This window comes from Aspergillus aculeatus (assembly GCF_001890905.1).
Source record: "Aspergillus aculeatus ATCC 16872 unplaced genomic scaffold ASPACscaffold_7, whole genome shotgun sequence".
NCBI classification, from domain to species: domain Eukaryota; kingdom Fungi; phylum Ascomycota; class Eurotiomycetes; order Eurotiales; family Aspergillaceae; genus Aspergillus; species Aspergillus aculeatus.
This window is the reverse complement of record NW_017962982.1, coordinates 1233425-1253099: the sequence shown is the minus strand read 5'-3', so window position 1 is coordinate 1253099 and position 19675 is coordinate 1233425. Positions and strand designations below refer to the sequence as shown.

Here is a 19675-nt window from a genome sequence, read left to right as displayed (position 1 = left end):
AATAGATACAGGGTCCATGATTAATGGCGTGGGAAGGATTGTAGTAGTTTCTGAACCAGTAGGAGTTGAAGGACTGCAGGTGAGCTGGGTTCGGGAGTAAATACGTGCTAAGCGCCGCCTCGCAAAGTGGGGTGGAAGTATGACTTGGTGATAAATTTAAGTCATATAAGTTGTACATACCAACCCAGCAGTTGAGCCCATGTTCCTCCTCTCGATCTAGACAACCATACGAAAACACATTTCCTGAGAACCTGTTCAGCCCTGCAACAATTTCCGAGTCACACCCACCCCCGACCTCATGAGAAACAGCAGAAAACATTCCTACTTCATCCTCGGCAACACGGACCACGCCCCGGATGGATCAATCTGCCTGGGACAGATCATCACCGACCTGCGCAAACCGTATTGCCCTCTGGCCCCTGCCCGCCTGCCGCTCCCCAAGACCCACTGCGCCCTCCAAACAGACTACACGTGTTCGCAGTCGTCCACCAAATCCCGATCGGGCGGGGTGACCTCCGCATTCCTCGCACAGCTGGGCTCGCCGCTGAGTGCGGATGTTAGTATCTGCTCGGGTCGCGTCGAGACGGAGGAGTGGCATTTTGACCGGCTCGAGACTCGATTCATCGAGCCCGAAAGGGAATATGTCCTCGGGAGCGTGCTGGCCGCAGACCCCAACCCGGTGAGGGAGTACCTCGAGCGCGGGAGGTATCTCGGCAAGTCGGTATATATGATCACCGGGATCAAAGTGGGGATGGGACTGCGGTTCCAGCGCTCCAGTGGGCGAGAACGCGCGGTTGATGCTTCTGTCTTGGTCGATGCTTCCGCACTGGCGGGGATTCCGGTGCAGGCGGGGCCGACGGGGGGATTCAAGCGGCACGGGGAGGTTCGCGAGAGTTTTCAGGTTCGCGACGAGTTTGTGTTCGCATATCGGGTCCGGAAGGTCTTTGTAAGTTGGCGGGATCCGAAGAGGGTGGGTTCACAGGAGGTTTATGGTGGGGAGTTGATGGGGACTGGTGATGATGATGAATCTGATGACGATGTAGAAGACAGCGAGGAAGAAGAGCAACCGGGAGAGATTGATACAGTGACCTTGGAGGGGTGGGATGTGGGATCGTTGTATGTGCCAAAGGGGTTTGAGGAGGTCACTGTGCAGGAAGAAGGCTCCGGGGAGGAGTGCCAGGTCTTGAAGTGGTCCGATTGATTTTCAGATAAGTCTCTTGTTAGAGCTTTGTATATCATCAAGACTCTTCTGAAAACTTATACTAGCTGGCTCGTGTGTCCCTTCCCCCTTCAAATGTGTTGGTTCTTCTCACTCCCCCCTTACCTTAGGGATCCTCGTTGAGTGTGGTGGAGATGATATTGCGAAATTGTGTCTTATAGGACTGAAATCTGCTCCTAGCTCCTTCCCAGGGCACAAGAATGTCGTAGTTTCCAGTCTCCACACTCATCCCCTTAAACAAGCGACGGATGCACTCCCAGTTATCTAACGTCTCCTTCAGGTTCAACGCAGCCGCGTTGACCTCACAGTAGGCCAGCATGTTGGCGGCCAAGGCGGCAGATATAGGAGTTGCCACCGATGTCCCCGACATATACTTCGCACTTCCATGGAGGGCCTTATTATCAATCACGTCTGACGGCTTTGTCGCTGCGTCCTGTGTATTTGAGTATCGTGGCCACGTGGAGAGAACATTAGTACCGAGAATGCTGAAGTTCAGATCGTTATTTCGAGCATTGGGTGTGAAGGCAGCTGGCTTACAATGGCCATCAGCGGCATGGATGCCAAAGACAGACCGAGCCTTGGCTGGATAGGCCACTGATCGCCGGTTACCATCATTCGTTGCAGCTGCGAAAACCACAACTCCTTTGTTGTACGCATCGCGAAGCAGTCTATTGATCTCGGACGTCTCTTGTTTGAGTCCAAAGGACATGGAAATGATATTTACCTTCCATTGGTCCATGGCGTGTCGAAGAGCCTGTGTGATGAGATGAGTATTTCTATTGAGGATTGGAATTTGGGGAAACGATCCGGCCTTCCACTGACCTTTGCCACTCGATTGTGAATCTCTCGGTCGTGACGAAGATCTTCCCTCCGGGTTGCAATTCGGGCGACATATAGATCGACGCTGGGAGCGAACCTGAGAATTAGACCGGCAACATGAGTACCGTGACCATCAACATCACAAGCATCGAGTCCGGCGGGTTCCGCCGAAAAGTCCTGGTATCCCTGGTCTTTGAGCTCCTGTCGGTGCCAACGGGCCTTCACAAACGCATGTTCACCATCAATCCCGGTGTCAAGCACTGCAACCCTAATCTTCACATTCTCATCTCGACTATAACTGATGAGGACTTTGCAAAATGCACTAAAGTCTTTCATCCATTTTTCAGTCGCATCGGACCTGTTGCGGACGTGCCGGGTTAGGTATACGATAGTTGTTTCCCGTGTGAGAGGAACTGTAGACTTACCGTTGTGAGTCATGACAGTCAAAGAGGGTCGCCTCTCCATCTTCATCCGTATAATCCTCCTCCCCTATAGTCTCCTCGTTCCTCATGCAATTTCTGTCGGGTGTCACAATCACCGCTGCATCCTCGTCTTCCGGCCAAGCCCCCGGAAAGGAAATGGGCGTTATCTCTACTGCCTCATCGTCCCACTTTCCTACTAATCGTGTAGCTGCCTCACTCTGAGCTGTAGCCAGATCGTGAATGGAAATCATGACTCTGGAAACCACCCTGATCACTGAGGTTACCCGTTTCCACCTTTGCCGAGCGAGTCTCCGAGATAACCTCCCTTTTGCGGTCCTTTGGATTCGGACAATCGACAAGACGAAAAAGCATAGGCAATACCACTTCTCTCGTACAGCAGTCCTGTGAGCAACATGTATACTAATAATAACTACTCTGGTCACTCGCTTCCAATTTTGCAAAATGCGCTGACGGTTGAGCAGCGGGGCGTCCAGCCCATGAGGGGGGGTTTCTCCGTCGCGGAGCACGGTCTTGTATACCGAGGCAGCTTCTTCGAACCTTTTTAATTCCCAAAGATCTTTGAAGATCTCGATTTGAACCGCGATAATATTTTCACGAATACTACCTTCGTTCCCGTGGTGATTTGTCTCCTGTCGCAGTTGCTGCTGCAAGCAGGCAAGAGTCCGTCGGTCCCATTTCAGTGCGTCTTCGTGCCGTAAGAGCTGTGCACTTGAGTCCGCAAGAAGCTCGACGACTGACTTTGTCTGCTGCAAACTCTCTGGCTGTGTGGACCAGTAATCCAAAGCCACTTCCAGCAACTCGATCGCTTCAGCGAGCTTGTGAGTGTCATTGTCTGTTTGTTGTTCGCGTAAGCATTTGGCCAGCTCGACCCGAGTTCTCGCCGCTCCTTTGCTGCCATCAGCCTTTCCCAACGCCAGCCAACCTCTCAGGGTTTCCCGGTTATAAGATTCTGCCTCAGCGAAACGTTCCAGGCCAAAGAGACATTCCGCATAGTGGCCGCGCAGTTTCAGGATGTTACTTGTCTTTTGGGGATTCAGTGATTCCTGCTCTTGAATTATTCCCGGCCACAACTTGCAACTTGCCTCCCAGTTGTGTTCTCTATTGAGCTGAATTGCCCGGTTAAGTGTTTCAATCTGTCGACGGCATCTGGCCTTCTCATCTAGGCGATTCATTGGGTCCTTCACGCTGTTGGCGGCAAAAGAATAAGTTTGTACGCGGTCCTTTTCCAGAGAATTGCAGCAAGGTCGTCAAATTATCCTCAGCCTCATCTCACCACGCCTTGAAATAACCCAGGTGAAGGGAAAGATTGGGCATCAAATGTGCAATTGTTTGCAAGACCTGTTGTGCTTAGTCATGTACTGTTAGTCAACTAACTTAACTAAATAAGTTACTACTAACTTAACTACTACGTTGGCTAGTTAACTACCCCTCTTCTGCCACAGTTGGTGCGTAAGCACTAAATAACTAAACAGGGTGCATGAAATAGTGATAGTCTCTGTGCGGCGCCTAAATAGCACCAAGCGACTTGGTGAAAATCTCTGTGGCTGGAAGTGAGAGTCAGCGATCAGAGAGTAAGAGGTCTTCCAGCCTCGTAGATATAACTATATGGGATGTCCCAGTGTTTCTTCAGAGCATACGAGAGAAACTGCCAGTCGCTTCCATGAGATCAATGCCAATTGTGACAAAGGGTTGCCTTTTATGACTACTCCATGCTTCATCTATGAGTATATGATGGTGATAAGCCTCCATGCAACCGATTTCTTCATTATCCAATGGAAGTCTCCGCCGCCCGGTTGTTTCCAGTGCTTCTTCGAAACCATCCCAAGAGCCTAGAGCCATTTCGCCTTCGACCTTCACTACTGTTGCGCGAGCACCGCCTACAGCGATACCCCATCACTCAATCTCCACAATTCACGTGCGATCTTCCTCGTCTGCCACATTCTCCGGGAAATTTGGTGCGGTCTTTGGGTCACTCTTCGGGCTTGTATTTCTCGTCACCGTTTGGCTCTACTATCGTCATCGATCCATACTCACAAAGGGCTCAAGCCCGTCCCCAAGTAGTAAATATCCCTCGGGGACTTCAACCCCGAGGCCGACTCCCCCACCATCACCGGATCCGAGACACTCCGACCCCTTCAGTGGTGATCCTCTACCTTCTGTCGAACCACCGCCGCAGCATCCGCCTGATTCTTCTCGAGCTCAAGAGCAACCAGAACCAGCGAAGAACGCGACCCTTGAATCAGGTGATGGCGGCAAGACATCTCAGGTGGCCAATACCGGAAAGAAGAGAAATGCTGGGGGAAACGCTCGCGCAGAGCAACTGCCATTTGATACAACAGACCGCTCAGAAGCACTTGGATCGCGACCCGGCGGCGCTGGCCCCAGCCACACTTCCAATCAGCAGGCACCAACAAAAGCAGACTTGGATGAAGGTTCACTGAATCAACAGCCGGAAACTCAAGCATCCCTTCCGTCTCCAGAAGGAGTGACTGGAGACGGGCGAAACGGGCCTTGTCAAGCCTCCACCCATGCCAGCCGATTCCCGCGACCGGCGACCGGGAAATCGGCCAAAGACCCTGCTCGTTCATCGAAGTCCAGCTCTCCGCGGCCAAAAGGTCCCAAAGCTGCAGCTTCCAGATCGGCAATCGATCAGACTACTCAGCCAGCGAATGATGCAACGGCCCAGCTTCCTCCGCTGCAAGAAGAGACGGACCAAGCGGCGGAGGCCGACAGAGGACAGCCCTCTAATGTCACAGACGCTGGAAATCTACCACAGCACTCAACCAAGTTTTCTTCTCACCCGAGGTCAGAACGAAGGCAGTCCAAAGGTCTCCCAACTGCAGCCCCAAAGTCGACAATTGATCAAAATACTCCACTAGCAACTGATACGACGGCGCGGCCTCTTCCGCTGCAAGAAGAAACAGATAAAGCGGCCGAGGCCGAGGCTAAGACTGATATAGAACAGCCGTCCAATGTCGCAGCTACAGAAAATCCACTACAGCACCCGACAAGATTTTCTTCTCAGCAAAGGTCAAAACAAAGACAGTCGAAAAGTCTCCCAACTGCAGCCCCAAGACCGACTTCTGAGCAAAATACTCAACTGCCAGCTGAAGTAACAATCCAGCCTCCTCCGCTATCGGAAAAGACAGATCAAGCAGCTGATACTCTCACGTGGCAGCCATCCGATGTCACGGATACTAGGATCTTATCCGGGCATTCCACGAGATTTCCTTCTCAGCCAAGAACGAAACGCAGGCAATCCAACAACAGGGTTCGCCCACCACGGAATAATTCGGCTTACACAAAGTCACCGGAATCAAGCAGGAGACACACTGCCCCCCCTTCGTCTGCATCTGCAGCCATGTCTCACAGGCCTGCTCCTCCAGGCCACGTTGACTTCCGAGAAAGCCGTCATGAAGGCACGATAGAAGGATCTGGCGGCTCAAAGAGCATCAGACTCTCGTTGAGGTCTTCATCATCGAGCCATCGTTCTACTTCATCTGGCGCTAGTTCCAAGTCTTTGTCATCGGAAGAGGTCGAATCATTGCAGAGAGCATTTTCTCCCAACGAGATTAGCATCTCACTAGTTCATTCGGAGATAGAACGTCATCAATATTCAGATTATGCCGAGGTTCGCCCTCCCAGTGTGGTGCCGGAAGGACCTGCGGAAGAAATCCCCCATGTCCCAACCGGGCTTTTTGACGGGGAACTTTTTGAGAGTCCTGACTCAGATCTCTCGTCGGAGAGATCCTATGTCTCCGCCAACGAGCCGGCTTCAGGGGAAAAAGAAGGCTCAAACACTACTTCCGATCGCCCCAGGCCAAGACGACATAGAAGTACAGCATACTCGGCTCGGACATACCCCATAAGAACGGCCAAGGAACGCAGCCCCAAGGTCCACTCTGTTCCCGCGTCAGAAGGCGGACCGGGCTTTTATCAATTTCCATCCACCGAGCCTGGGGTGACGGTCGAATTGCGGAAGCCCACAACCTCGGACTCACCGAATAGCATGTACTACAGCCCCCCAACATTCCAATACCAGAAACCGATGCGGCCAGTCACCTATTGGTATGGCCAGAGAGCCTCGTATCGATACAAAAAGCCCAGCAAGTCCACGCAAGATCCCCCGCCGCCCCCACCGGCCATCGTCACACCCGCTCAGCCTGTGTCAGGGCCTTCGCCACCCCCGGCGCTGGAGGTAGAGTCGCCGCCGGGCAGTATCTACAGATTGCACGCTCGTCCTGTAGCTAATGCATCCAGTTTCTTGCGGTTTGTTGCAGGGCAAAGGTCGGCCAAGGTACGTTTTTAGCTGTTTTGCTTTTCCCACCCCCCCCTCCTCTTTCTGTCTTGCCTACCCTCTTCAGTCTATGAGTGGGTTTGAAATTCTTGCTGAGCCTGTTGGGTATTTTAGCGTACATTCCTTAAGCCGAATCCATGACAAGAAAACAACGCTACATGACTCGTAACATCATCAGAACATCTAGGTGCATCACTTCACAATCGACGGCTACTTACCCCAGTCGTGGGAGGATTGTGTTGGATCTTTCATGCTTCTGGTACCAGTCTTACTATCATCAAATTGTTATTCAACAATCGCTGCTGTTCCAGTCGAGCACCAGGGGCGGCGTCGTATGAATAAATTTTGTAATGGAACGTGTAAGCACACAGGCGCGAGGGTCGCTAAAATCCAACAGCAACAGGAGGCACAGCTTCCATGCCAGAGAAAGACAGTACTCGTGGCTGCTGCTGAGCTCTTCCTCGTCTGGGTCATTGATGGGTTGGGACATCCGCATCAGTGCAGAGACTCGGAGTTGTTATGGAGGGCTGTCCAAGATAGTGAAGTTCATCCTGTTGATCTTGCTTGAGTGAAGGGCACATCAAGCCACAGTAAGATTCTGCTAGATAACTAATTATAAGATATATCGGGACATCCGTATAATGCATAAGCCTTATCATATAGATAAAGCTGATGTTTATAATAGAGAATAAAAGACTAGGTTCTAAGACTATATTTGGATATCCATATAGTTATGTGCTTACATCTATTAATGAGCAGGTTATTATGTAGCACGTAGGCGGAGTGATCGGGTCAGCCATCGCAAATGTTCATTTGTAATAGTTTCAACAAAACACCACAGGGATTCTTTGAGATACCCGATGAGAGCCGGCAAGGCAGAAGGAGTGATAGGTTATAATGTTACTTGGGAGAGCACAAATGCCGCTAGCATTGTCAGCGACAGCCGCTTTGTCCCCCCTCCCCCAGGACAAACTGCTATATTATCGATCGATCGATCATCCAAACCGGGATAGAGAAAACATCCCAGCTGCGAGAAAATCCGAGCAATCTTGCCTATCAGCATTGATGCAGATCACGAGATCCAGAGCCATGTACACCGGCTTGAGCAAAAAGAGGAGGAGAGATTGTATGTGTACATATGCAGGCCGGTATTGTGACGAAACCTTAGGCCTACTAAGTTGCCCGCCCGCCTACAGAAGACCATGGGTCTAGGACCTTCACCTCTCAGGGATAGTAGTTCTTTTTGAATAAATGAATGAATGGCTGGATGAATATAATTTGTAGATAGTGGTGGGTTGCCAGCACGTGATCAGCAAGGCTAAAAGACCGAGGCTCCTGCTCTCTTCCGGCTCTCTACCTAGTACTAGTAGTCATTGCCACCTCTTTTCAGGTTACATTAAACCGTCATCTCGATCAACACTCCAGTGTGCACCAAAGCATCATCCCCCCGAGCCGGATGCCCGATGTAGAGATTCGGGCGGGCGTGGTTATGCACTGGTAATGTCGGGTCGTATCCGAAGTGGCACAGCGCATACCTCTACTGCCGGAAAAGTCCAGACGAGGATATGGAGGGGATCTACTTGAGGATTAAGACATCCCCGACGCCCCGAATATTCGGGAATGGGGATGGCGCATGGTCTTTATAGAGGAGTCCGGCCTGACACGGAGCCGCAGGTGCTTTATGGACGAAAGCCACGCTTTGACTCAATTCCAGAGCTTCTAGACTGATACGTGAGTGGGCTGGGGAGCTTGGATGCCCGCAAGCTGCTTAGTCTCCGCCGGCATCCAGGTGGGTGTGAGACCGATTGGAAGTCGGATTGTGATGAACACCTTCTACTCTGTTAGACTTTTCTCCAATACTTGGAGGGATAAAGAAAGCTATTGAGAATTCAGAGTCCTGGCCCTCGGGTGACTCTTGATAAGCGTCGGCCAAAGCATGCGAGCAAAAGCAGCAACAAAAACAGATATCATAAAATATATCCTCAGTCATATAATCTATCTTTAGTACAGCAGCCAATCAACCAACCAGTACACTATATAGTCTGTAGAATCTACTAATCAGCACAGTTGACCAGGAGTCACCTGATGGCGACTTCTCGTGAAGCTCGGCACTAGGCCTCGCCACAGGTCAGGTTTGGCCTAATGTGAGCCCCAAAGTTCAAAAGTAGAACTACTGTACTAGACTATAAGGACCAAACGCCACGAGAGTTACACCTTCCACCTGATCTATGGAAGCCTCAGTGTATCCTGCTCTGGGCCCTTCCCAGTTCCATCAATGCCGTTTGGATCAGCTCCTGCGTACTCTGCCGACGAAACTCGCGCCGTGCCGCCTGCAGTCCCTCCTCCCAGCGCCGCCATCGGGGCAGATCGAAGTAGCGTGGGTCATCCGGACTATCCCCGAACCCCCGCCGCGCCTGACAATTCTCCCACATCCGCGCTCCGGCATAGATGAACCAGATACAGGCCGCGCGCACCGCCTCCTCCACCGGTTCTTCTTTTTCCTCAAATGCGCTCCGGCACGCGTACAGGCCATAGAGCGAGAAGTCCATGGGATGGCTGAGCTCATCCGCCGCGGCCGTCAGCTGCGCCATGAACGCGTTCCGGTTCTCCCACTCCCGGACCTCGGCTGGGGGATACTCCTCTGCCTCGGGGTATGCCTTTTTAACATAACCTGCTTGGTCCCAGTCAGCGGAGGTGGGTGCGAACGAGCCAAACAGCGGCGGAAAGGAGAAAGGAAAGAGAGAAAGGGAGGGGGTCCACGCACGGAAACCAGATCTATCGGCCAAGTAAATGCGGAGGTAGGGAAGGTCGGTCCAGAGTTTCAGATCATCGGCCACTGTCGGCGGTTGCGCCGTGACCGGGTCGATGACGGGAGTCTTTTGAAGCTGGGCGACGAACTCGATGAGCTTGGCCTGCTGCGCAGCCGGGGTGAGACTCGCGAGTTCGACCAGCGGGAACATCGTAAACCAAGCATGATTGCCTGCGCCGTTTGTGTTGTTGCTGCTCGGGGACTCGTCCCCCTTCTGCGGTGGGATCTCGCGGCTCTGAAGGAGTCGTTGGACGGCCGCGGTAGGAGAGGCATCGGGTTTCTGGAGGAGCTCCGCAAGGACTTGGACCTCCGGTCGCTCCAGGAGCTCGGAGCCGAATTCTTCCAGGAAGGCCTCCATTGTCGATGGTGTGGAGGTCGGTGGGGAGTTGATGAGTGTGGTGTTGTTTTGGTTGATGAAACAAGGTAGAAGATGCACACGATGGGTACTCATTTTAAATGGTTAATGATTAGTCGATGGCGGTAAGCACTACCTGGACTAACCGAGACAGTCAGTCAGCCACGACCGCCGGAAGCAATCTCTTTGAGGTTATTTTGTTGGGTGTCCTAGTCTGGAGATCGACGGTTTGGTGACCCTTCGTATGTACAGCATGAATGCTAGTGGCCGAATCGTAAGCTGTCAGCCCTGCACCTCCAACCGGCCCCAACCGGCCCCAACCGGCCCCAATCAACACTGCCCTGATCACCCAACGTTGTTTGGGGCTGAGAATCCATCTCGGCCCTCATAGAGTTTGACTCCCAATTATCGCAATTGTCAACAAGATAATGGGGTCAAAAGTGCAGGCTATATAGGGCTACCGTCGCTGCACCTACTGTTTGCCAGGTCCATCTCGCATCAGCCCAGTCACTCATTCATTCATTCACTCACTTCATCTTATTATAGTTTCTCTCCTAGAACTCACATTTCTCCTTCTGAAAAATGTTCTTCAACCTCAAGCCCGCCCTTCTCTTCGCCCTGGCCCTCACCGCGGTCGCCAGCCCGATCGCCAGCGAGTCCGATCCCAATCCCAATCCCTTGGAGGCGCGCGACCTCCTCACCCTCGTCCCCCGCGCCCAAGTCAAGGATGTGAACTGCGGCGGGGCCAAGTTCACCGCGGCCAACATCAACGCGGCGATCAAGCAATCCAAGGTCGTCGAGACGGCGCGAGCGGCGGGCCAGAAGGGGTATGGCAAGTACCCGGAGACCTACGGCAACGGCGAGAAGTTCTTCAAATCCACCAGCCAGCTGTATGCGTACCCATTGATCTCGGGGGTTTATTCTGGAAGTGAGCCATCCTTTTTTTCCCAAAAAAGAGAGTTTTGGGTTGGTTTGTGAGAGATACATATATCATCAGAGTTTGCTAATCAAGGAGACTTTTCTTGGTGGCAGAGTCCAGTGCCGGTGAACCTGGCAAGTATCGGGTTATCATGAATGAGAAATACACGTACATGGGGTCTGTGTATCATCCCCCGGGAACGGGGAATAGCTATAAGCTGTGTGTCAATGATGAGGCGGCGGCGACGACGACGACCACTACCACCACTACCACTACCACCACTACCACCACCACAACGAAGGCGGCGAAGACAAAGACCTGACGAGGTGGGGAGGTACACTGCATTTCAGGATGAGTTGGAGCACGGTCGAATCTGATGCATTGAATTAGTGATGCTATCAAGACTGCGACAGGTTGGCGAGAGATTTTGTTAGGGGTAGAACTTGTTGGGGTCAGGATATGGCTATGCTCACTCTCCTGGTCGCTATGTCAGCCATGTCCAATATAATAACTAGTCTGCTGAGTTTCCTAGGTTTTGTACAGTTTAGTTTGAGCTTAGACCAAAAATATATACGTGGTGGTGTGCTCTATGTGTCTACCCTTACCTCACTACCAAAAGGCAAGCCACATGGGCACTGTTTCGCTGGGATGAAAGAACCTGCACATGTGAGGTTTACCATGTAAATGAGTTGTTAAGTCTTAAAAAAGGCGCTGCAGACGATGCACGCGCACTTAGGATGATTAGATACTGTGGATAAGTAGGGCGGAATTGACTCACGCTCCCTGGAACAAAGTTTCTTGTGCAACATCTGTTGGCCTGATTATATGATATCCTAGACTGTCCCCAACGATGGTTATGATGAATATGATTGATGGTGAGAGTACATCTCTCAATGGTGGACTCGGGGAAGCCCGATAGCTAACCTTGGAGCTATTCCTACAATTGCCACGTAGGCACCAAAGATCATGAAGACAGGCAGGCGGGCAGGCAGGTACCAGGCCAGTGATTACATAGATAGACTAATCAGGATCAGGACTTTTGCTGTAGAAAGGACTATCTTCATCAAAATTCATTATTTCTGTAAATTGGACCAATAGGACTCTGTCACCTTTGATCGGGCCATTATAGCATCACCAAGCTAGAACTTTGTTAATCAGCTGAATAACTTTTCCGGGATACTCCAGGCCCAACTCATTCCAATGACCATCTTCCTTGACAGCGCTAGGAATATTTCGAATCAGCTTCTTTCCCGACGAGATGCACTTGTGACCATCAAACTTACACTTTCCCACGTGGTAGCCAAAAAAGCTGAGCTGCTCTGCCGGAAACTTCGCAGTGGGGCGTACTGGGTCGGAGCTCTGGGCTGGGGATCTCTCCTGTCTCCGCGACGACGGGGAATGCGATGTCACCTGCCGCGCATTGCTGACACGGGGCAAAAATCTTTTGTATGGTCGACATGTCGCTCCAAGGGATACTGACCCAAAGGCAGGCTTCAGAATCAAAAGGTGGGCGGGTGGCCTCCATGTCGGCTCGCTGAGACGACTTTTCCCCAAGACTTGACACTTGTTTCTCCAAAGCCTCAACTCTCTCCACTATCGACATGAAATATAGGCTATCGAGCTTGCCTTCGAGGTTATTCAATGCGTTCAGTACCTGAGTGTTATCCTTCCTCTCATGTATCTTAGACTCCAGTGATCCAAGACGGCATTCGAGGATCGAGTCGACACGCTGGCAAAGGTTGTTGGCAAAGTCATCTTGGATTCTTCGGTCCAGAGTAGAGGCAAGTTCTTGCAGCCGCTCATGATTTGAGCTCGTGCCGTCCTGGATTCCCTTCAGGATTGGCAGTATCTTCGCTTCGTGGCAAGCTATTTCATCCCGCACTACCGATCTCTCGAGGCTTTCGTTCATAGATTGAAGACCCGAGGTCGCAAACGCGTGAGACGCCTCATTGGCCTGGGTTGGAAGTTCAGCCTTGTCCTCAACTATCGAAATTTGTCGATTGCTGATGGTCTCGGCGATCTGCTGTAAGTGGGTGATCTGTGCTCCAAGTAGATGGAGATTGCCCGCAAGCAAACTGGCCATTTCCTTGTCTTGCGCAAGCTCCGCCTTCTCTTCGGTCAATCTTCCGATCCTTTCTCTTGCATTTCGCAAATCTTCTTCTAAGCTATCTTTCTGTTTCTGAAGTTCTGCGCTTTTTTCTCTCTCCGCACTGGCTGCATTCGTCGCCGAGGTTTCCCATTCCTTGAGGTCGGCGACGTCCTTTTGCAGATTGTCATGTTTGGAAAGCAGATCATTATGTTCGGAACTCAGGGCGTTATGTCTGGACCCCAGGTCGTTATGTTCGGAACTCAGGGCGTCATGTCTGGACCTCAGGGCGTTATATTCGGAACTAAGGGCGTCATGCCTGGACCTCAGGGCGTTATGTCTGGACCTCAGGTCGTTATGTTCGGAACTCAGGGCGTCATGTCTGACAATCAGGTCGTTATGCTCAGTCACCTGGTCTTGCAGAAGAAGTGCCTCCTCTTGGAGCCTCTTCCTTTCTCTCTCTGCCTCCGTCAACGCCGTTTCCACATTCTTCAAGTCCTTCAAGTTGGCCCGAAGTTGTGTGATTTGATCTTCAAGGCTTTGATTCTCTTCTCGAAGTGCTCGGAGTTCCAGCGCTGTCGACTTCTTGGAATCGGCCAGCTGTGCTTGGAGCTGCAGGTTCTTTCCCCGCTCCGCTTCCAGCTCCCGTTGTAAGGAAGCAATTTTCTGCCTATCATCGCGCATCGAAGCCTGGGTCTCCTCCCATTTGACCGGGAAATATCTTATCATGTCATCGAGACTAGGTCCTTCTATCCTGGTCTGTAACCCCTCGTCACGATGCCCGTCCTGCTCTTTGGGTTGTGAACGCTGAGGTGGGTTGCTTTGACTGTTATTTTCTGAGGAGTGCGCCTGGTGGTGTTCTTGTAAACTAGAAACACGACGCCTAACGGGACCGATGCGGGTAGGAAGCCGGGTCTGTGATAGAGTGCTCTTTGTAAGTGATTGCGGGGATGGTCGAGGGGTCCGGCGCAGCGATCCCGAAGGCTTTTGGCCGAGCATCTGGGGATCGAACGGTAGCGAGTCAGAAGAGTCTTGCGAGTATTCCGACTGACTACTTCGAAGTGACGCTTTTGACTCGGACATATCTGCGACAAGAAATAGGGGCTAAGCTCGAAGAAGATAAATATATCTCAGATGCTCCGGAATATGGTTTTCCAATGCTATGCGAGGAACTGGAATTATCGAGGGTATAGATATATCGAGCATGTATTGTAGGAAGAGAACAACCATCCCCACACAATTTCGACCTTCTCCCCGGGATCACACGTCAATGCTTCCTAAAAGCCTTGTTAGAACGGTTGGAGAACAGTAGTGCAGTTCGATATGCGCGTAAGCCTTGATTGACTATATGGTTCACCGGGTGGTGGAACTGATTCGTTCCGACTGTTTGCCCCCCCGGTCGGTGGCTTGCATGTACCCTGGAAATCCTGACCATTGTCAGCACCCGTTAGCATCGGAGCGCCAGTGGGAGGCCATGTGGATTAGAGAATGACAAGACAGAACTTTGAGGGTGGAGCCACGTCAATCCGACGTCCGTCTCCGGGGCAAGAAATGATGGTGAGCGAATATGATGGGAAGTGGCGGTTGTGGAGCGCCCACGGTCACGGCGATGCGTCCACTCAACAAGCCGACTCTCAACATGCCAGTCTAGTCTTCTGTAATCACCACCTCAAGGCTGGCTCACCGGTAATCCATCTCCGTTTATCTCGTAGGTGGCGCTTTCTCTGTCAAACAACTAGCCTGTTGCTATACTGCATGTCTCAATCGAACCCGGTCAGGGAAAGTACATGGACCGTCATGAGGCCTCTTGGAGGAAGGACAGGCGGATTAACAGTGAGCGTGCTTCTAGATGGAATGGGTCTCTTACTCGATGGGGCAAACATTGTGAAGGCAGTGTAGATGGAGGGTCAACTTGCAGTAGTTTAGGCAGTTTACATAGTTCGCTTTGTTTTTCTACAGGCGTTATCTCCCCGCGCCGGAGCCGGAACACCTTCCTTGTTTCCTTCGTCTTTCCTCACGCTTGAAATTATACTCAGATAGCACCAAATAGCATCATCTTGGTCTTGCTTGATCGGCTTTCACATAACCAGAGATAGACCAGGAATAGAGTCCATGAATGGCTTTCTACTGAGATACCCAATATTACTGTATTTAGAACAGCTGGATTCTTATAAGCTGATACTATGAACTAATATAATACTTCACCTGCAGTATTAGATCGAGAAGTATATCTTCTTGGAGAAAAAGTGGGACTCGCCTGAGGCGCTGATTGCCGAGTTCAAATAAACAAAGATTAAAAAGAAGCAGCAGCGCAAGATAAACTTGAAAATGAAATTACAGAATCTTAAAAAATTTCACATAGATAGATGTGTACCCGGGATCGTCTAGATGCTGCCGGCGGGGACTTCGGAGACAATCTGGAAAATGAAAAGAGACATATATTGTAGTAAAGCCGGTTGGTGAAGAATCTTAAGACAGAGATAGAATGAAGAAGCATGTAGATTGTAGCGTAAAGGTGGAGGAATTGGAATTCTAATAAAGATTGACGTACAGATGTACCTTAATGTTATGAAATTACAATCAATAGTGCATAAATACAGTTTATGAGGTGGATCTTACACTAACCCCAATAGTCCTCCGGCAAGTGTCTCGCTTTGGTTGACATAGGGTGCGCTTGTGCAATCTATATTTTATCACAGGTAAACATCTATATAACATATTGCAGAATTATGTGCTTTGCCAATAACTCATTGCATTATTTATTTTCTTTCATAGAGCTATAGTACTAGTGCAATGTGAATGGATTAGCTGAGAGAATATGCGTAAAATCATCCTTCAAAGTGTAAAAACAACCCCGTTCTCAGGACAGCTAACATACTAGTACTGCGAAACAAAAGTTCAAATGCACTGACATGTCAGCTTCCCATCGATATTGGCAATCAGCGTGTCTATTTACTCATTAGCCATCTAAACGATCAAAGCTTGGTTTTAGGTACGGAGGTCCGCTTACCCAAGGGAACATAAATCTCGGTCATAGCCGTAGGGCTCTCGTCATACATCCACAAACGAGTGAGACTGAAGAACAACAGCCCTCGGTGCAAGGATTGTCAGCCGAGCAGTCAGCGACCACTAAGGATATGAGGGAGAAAGAAAGACAAACAGCTCGCGCTGCAGAGAGTCGCATGGTGGCACGGCCTCCTGAAGGAAAGATGAACGACTGACTCTAGAGAGAAGGGAAAACGGAGATGAGAATGGATATTGAAAGACGCTGTGGGAGAACTTGAGGGATTATATATATCCAGTGCAGTAGAGCGCGAGCCTGTTCTATTCCTCAATTGACGATATATTGCACATACAAACCGTACAGCACTTTCACTCATCTCTCAGATTACGCCAGCCTGGGTCTATCGTTTGATGCTTTCTCGCGAACTAGTTCAGCACAAAGCCATTGTATACGCCTGAGCTTGCTCGACCCCGCAGGTCTCATTTCAAACGCCGATCCTTTCAGGGGCAAGACCCACTACGACCCACCTAGGGTCACCGCTAGGACCGGATAGCGGCTTTCAGCAGGGGATAATGCTTGCCTATATATCTAGACTAGATTACAACGGAGGCAACCGAGGACTAATGAACTACTCAGTAGAATAGCTCATATTGGGAGCACGTTTAGTGCTTACTTACGCACACCGACTATATGGATGGGTGAGCGATACTTTCGCAATGTGGAGCAAAAGTGTAGCTTAGCCTAACCTGGGAGGGATCTTGCGATTCTGGTGTTCTTCTACCCTCATGCTACCTCTATGTTGTGACCCCAGATTGCTGCCGTCGCAATAATAATTTTCATTAGGATAGGACCACCCAAGGGTGTCCACCCAAGGGTGTCACACCCACTGAGATTGTGGCGCGAGGATTTGTCGCATAGGGCCTTTCTTGAAACTATCCTTGTGATGGGAAATAGCGCCGCTCGTTTATACATATCCATTCTTCCCGCAGATTAAGGCTCGGAGACTACCTTAGTAGTTTCCTGGGCTTCCAGCGTTCAAGTTCAGAGTGGGTACTGATGAGGATCGTTGGGACTGGTCTCGTTGTCTCAGAGTGGGGCATAAGTTTCTAAGGTAGGCTACTCGAGATATACTATCACCTGTACATCGGCGTCAGACCCATCGAATGCAGATGAGGCCTGATCATCACTGAGACAGTAGCTATTCCAACCAGAAGAGAACTTGTCAATTACCGGGTTGTTGCGTAAGTTTGCGAGTGTCAGGATCTCAATTGAATGCTTTGGCTACCTCTGTAGCTGATGTGCTGTGCGTAAGAGGATTGATTCCACGCGTATTCTAGAACAATGGACGTAGTTCAGGGCTAGAGCTACTTAGTAAGCATTACAGGGCGGTGCTAGCGGATTGAGAGATAAACACATGCAGCTTCCTCTTCTTGCACCAGACGTGGCCTTTGTTCTTTTGTCCCTCCACAGAAAGCAAATGCTTTGACACACCTCAATATACGATGGATCACCGAGTCTTTGTTGAACCGAGCCGGGACCCATGCCTTCACGGGATCAAATGGACAGCCATGGCCCGGCGTGATGGCCTTCCGAAGACGCCCGTCCTCAGCGTTATCAGATTCATGTTTCGTCCGGAGGCGGATTTTATGGATGAACAGCATGTCGCACATACACTATGGCAGCAGTCGCTGGTCTTCATATCTACAGTCTCTGGCTTTCAGCGTCTTCTCTGGGCTCCGATTTCGGATGAATCTCGGAGGGCGGTACTTTTGATTCAATGGCGCGATGGAACCGCGTGGCAGGAATTCCAGTTGTCTTAAGGGCTTGGTCTTCTCCTTCCTCTACTTCAAGAAGTGCCTCCTTTGAATCATAGCGTTACACTCACTCTCCCTCCGCGCTTTGCTTCGGGTGCTGGCCACTTTCTCGAGCTGGTGGAACTGTCAGTCAAGCTGGCCGAGAATGAGTATGACCCGGCAGAGCGGAGTGGATGGATTGAGGAAGAATGGCAAGCAGTGGTTGAGTCACTGGCAACGGCACCTTCAGACTTTCGCTTTCCTGGGCTTATTTGTGGCAGTGGGGGATGGTTCGAGGAACAAACGCCGCTCGAGTCCCGCGCCTTTTTGGGCCTTTTGCTCTGGCGAACTCCGCGGGATGCAATCACCTGGACTCCACATCAGACTGTACGCCACAAACTACAAGCCTTGATCGGGCACACCATAAGACAGTCCTCCTTTGTTGCAGCTTCTATACATGATTGCGGCTCCTCGAGTATGTCTCTCTCGGTCCGTTCATCGGCATCTCTCGCCTCTTACTCTGGCACGATCTTCCAAACCCAGATATCCCCGCCGCCCCAATACACCCCCGATAAGGACTTCGAATATCAAACTCGCTTTGACGTCCGGGCTCGCAAGAGGATCGATGATGTCGCCTCCCGTCATCGGATCTGTCCCAGCCCTGAGGCCATCTGGTGTCCCATGGGTGCCATGGGCCAGGTAGGGTATCCAACGTTTCAGGATTTCCCTTCACCAGCTGAAGCACCGACAGTCGATGTTTTGTGGCTCCAGTTGAACGAACAGCACCCTGAAACCCTGTCCCTCTTGCGTAATCTCCGTCTCGCTATCTACAATAGTCTAGGATTTCCTCGTCGACGCTGAATGTCACAAGCGCATCCTGTGGTATGCGTATCAGCGTTTCACCAGCACAATGTCCTGCCCCACTGCAAGGGGCCAAGTCTACATCCATCCTTCGCCTACTCTCGCCGTCCGTCCTGTCGCGCACGGCTTCCATGATGAGGTGGGATTAGTGCCGCACCCTAGTGACAACTTTCCGCAGCAACAGAATTCCATGATCCGGTTCTCAGCTAGCACGGTCTGGGCGAGTGCGGCGGCCCGGGAGGAATGGTATGCTGATTTTGCGGACCAAGCGGCCCACTGCTATGAGCGGTTGGGGTATATTGTCGACTGGGTGCAGCTTGTCGCGGAGAGCGCGGAGAGTGTGATTTTGGAGCTGGAGCCTGTTGATGCAGAGGTCATCGAATGGTGGAAGAGTGGACGACATCAGGCGATGAGTCGGTGACGAATATTGTAGTTGATCCGGTAGCGGATAATGATCTTCGGGGAGGAATGAGAGATCCTCTGTTTTGTTCACGTTGCATGTAGAGCGAACATCTCAGCCTCGTTGACTGCACTTATGCAGGTGTGTATGACGTGCTTACGTCTCTGCTCGGACTGTAGAAAGAGCGTCTTGTAATCTGGCGAGTTGTTGTTGGCCATTGATCTGCCAGAGGGGGAAATAGCTTGAGACAGCTGCGACAGGTCTCGATTGGTAGGTACCTTATCCAGGATGCCTGTCTTTTTTTACTCGCCTTTCAAGCCTAGAACTGCTTAACTTGGTGTTGAAGCAGAACTGTGTTCTGTATAGACTATTCTGCAGCCTTATCAACTTTTCTTTTTAAAGAAAAAAGAGAAACTTTGTATAAAACTATTGAAGCCCAGGCCTTAATCTGCGAGCTCTTGCAATTTTTATTTGATTTTCCAGTTTATATAAATTTACAAGTGTCTTTCCGAATAAAAGAAGTTGATACGATATAAGGATGTTGGTGGAGTTGGGGTATTGAGTTTGATTATTTACTAGTAGTCTTAAAAGCATATTTTAAAGATTAAAAAGAACAGCCGGTGGCACGGTATTCACTAAGTATATTGATGTAAAAGAAGACCTTCACGTA

The 19675-nt window shown here is 50.7% G+C and overlaps 7 protein-coding genes across 7 annotated transcripts; 4 read left to right on the top strand and 3 right to left on the bottom strand.

Annotated features, from left to right (window-relative positions):
* Nucleotides 1–30: 30 nt before the first annotated feature.
* On the top strand, nt 31–1460 carry ASPACDRAFT_1888127 (uncharacterized protein). The gene has a single exon (XM_020198474.1). It carries the CDS (start codon nt 299–301, stop codon nt 1199–1201), a length of 903 nt encoding a protein of 300 aa, XP_020056769.1. The 5' UTR covers nt 31–298; the 3' UTR covers nt 1202–1460.
* On the bottom strand, nt 1326–5069 carry ASPACDRAFT_43016 (uncharacterized protein; the record flags this gene model as incomplete). The annotated part of the gene is made up of 5 exons (XM_020201192.1): nt 1326–1973; nt 2042–2396; nt 2464–2683; nt 2933–3503; nt 4635–5069. 5 exons carry the CDS (start codon nt 5067–5069, stop codon nt 1326–1328), a joined length of 2229 nt encoding a protein of 742 aa, XP_020056768.1.
* A 773-nt stretch (nt 5070–5842) lies between these two features.
* Nucleotides 5843–7410, top strand: ASPACDRAFT_1856001 (uncharacterized protein; the record flags this gene model as incomplete). Its single annotated transcript, XM_020197465.1, has 2 exons — nt 5843–6778; nt 6893–7410. The coding sequence occupies 2 exons, from the start codon at nt 5843–5845 to the stop codon at nt 6917–6919; spliced, it is 963 nt and encodes a 320-aa protein (XP_020056767.1). The 3' UTR covers nt 6920–7410.
* A 1523-nt stretch (nt 7411–8933) lies between these two features.
* ASPACDRAFT_1856000 (DUF3632 domain-containing protein) lies at nt 8934–9945 on the bottom strand (the record flags this gene model as incomplete). Its single annotated transcript, XM_020197464.1, has 1 exon — nt 8934–9945. The coding sequence occupies one exon, from the start codon at nt 9943–9945 to the stop codon at nt 9016–9018; it is 930 nt and encodes a 309-aa protein (XP_020056766.1). The 3' UTR covers nt 8934–9015.
* A 452-nt stretch (nt 9946–10397) lies between these two features.
* ASPACDRAFT_1855999 (uncharacterized protein) lies at nt 10398–11442 on the top strand. Its single transcript, XM_020197463.1, has 2 exons — nt 10398–10870; nt 10975–11442. The coding sequence occupies exons 1-2, from the start codon at nt 10525–10527 to the stop codon at nt 11181–11183; spliced, it is 555 nt and encodes a 184-aa protein (XP_020056765.1). The 5' UTR covers nt 10398–10524; the 3' UTR covers nt 11184–11442.
* Nucleotides 11443–11992: 550 nt separating this feature from the next.
* ASPACDRAFT_1855998 (uncharacterized protein) lies at nt 11993–14030 on the bottom strand (the record flags this gene model as incomplete). The annotated part of the gene is made up of 2 exons (XM_020197462.1): nt 11993–12083; nt 12145–14030. 2 exons carry the CDS (start codon nt 14028–14030, stop codon nt 11993–11995), a joined length of 1977 nt encoding a protein of 658 aa, XP_020056764.1.
* Nucleotides 14031–18221: 4191 nt separating this feature from the next.
* On the top strand, nt 18222–19026 carry ASPACDRAFT_43011 (uncharacterized protein; the record flags this gene model as incomplete). Its single annotated transcript, XM_020201191.1, has 2 exons — nt 18222–18443; nt 18586–19026. The coding sequence occupies 2 exons, from the start codon at nt 18222–18224 to the stop codon at nt 19024–19026; spliced, it is 663 nt and encodes a 220-aa protein (XP_020056763.1).
* Between the last annotated feature and the right edge of the window lie 649 nt (nt 19027–19675).

Bases quoted from the DNA above. Each gene is read 5' to 3' on its own strand.
- ASPACDRAFT_1855999 (XM_020197463.1), top strand. From the start codon at position 10,525: ATGTTCTTCAACCTCAAGCCCGCCCTTCTCTTCGCCCTGGCCCTCACC. The intron at 10,871-10,974 runs GTGAGCCATCCT...TCTTGGTGGCAG, and splicing joins CTCGGGGGTTTATTCTGGAA to AGTCCAGTGCCGGTGAACCT.
- ASPACDRAFT_1888127 (XM_020198474.1), top strand. From the start codon at position 299: ATGAGAAACAGCAGAAAACATTCCTACTTCATCCTCGGCAACACGGAC.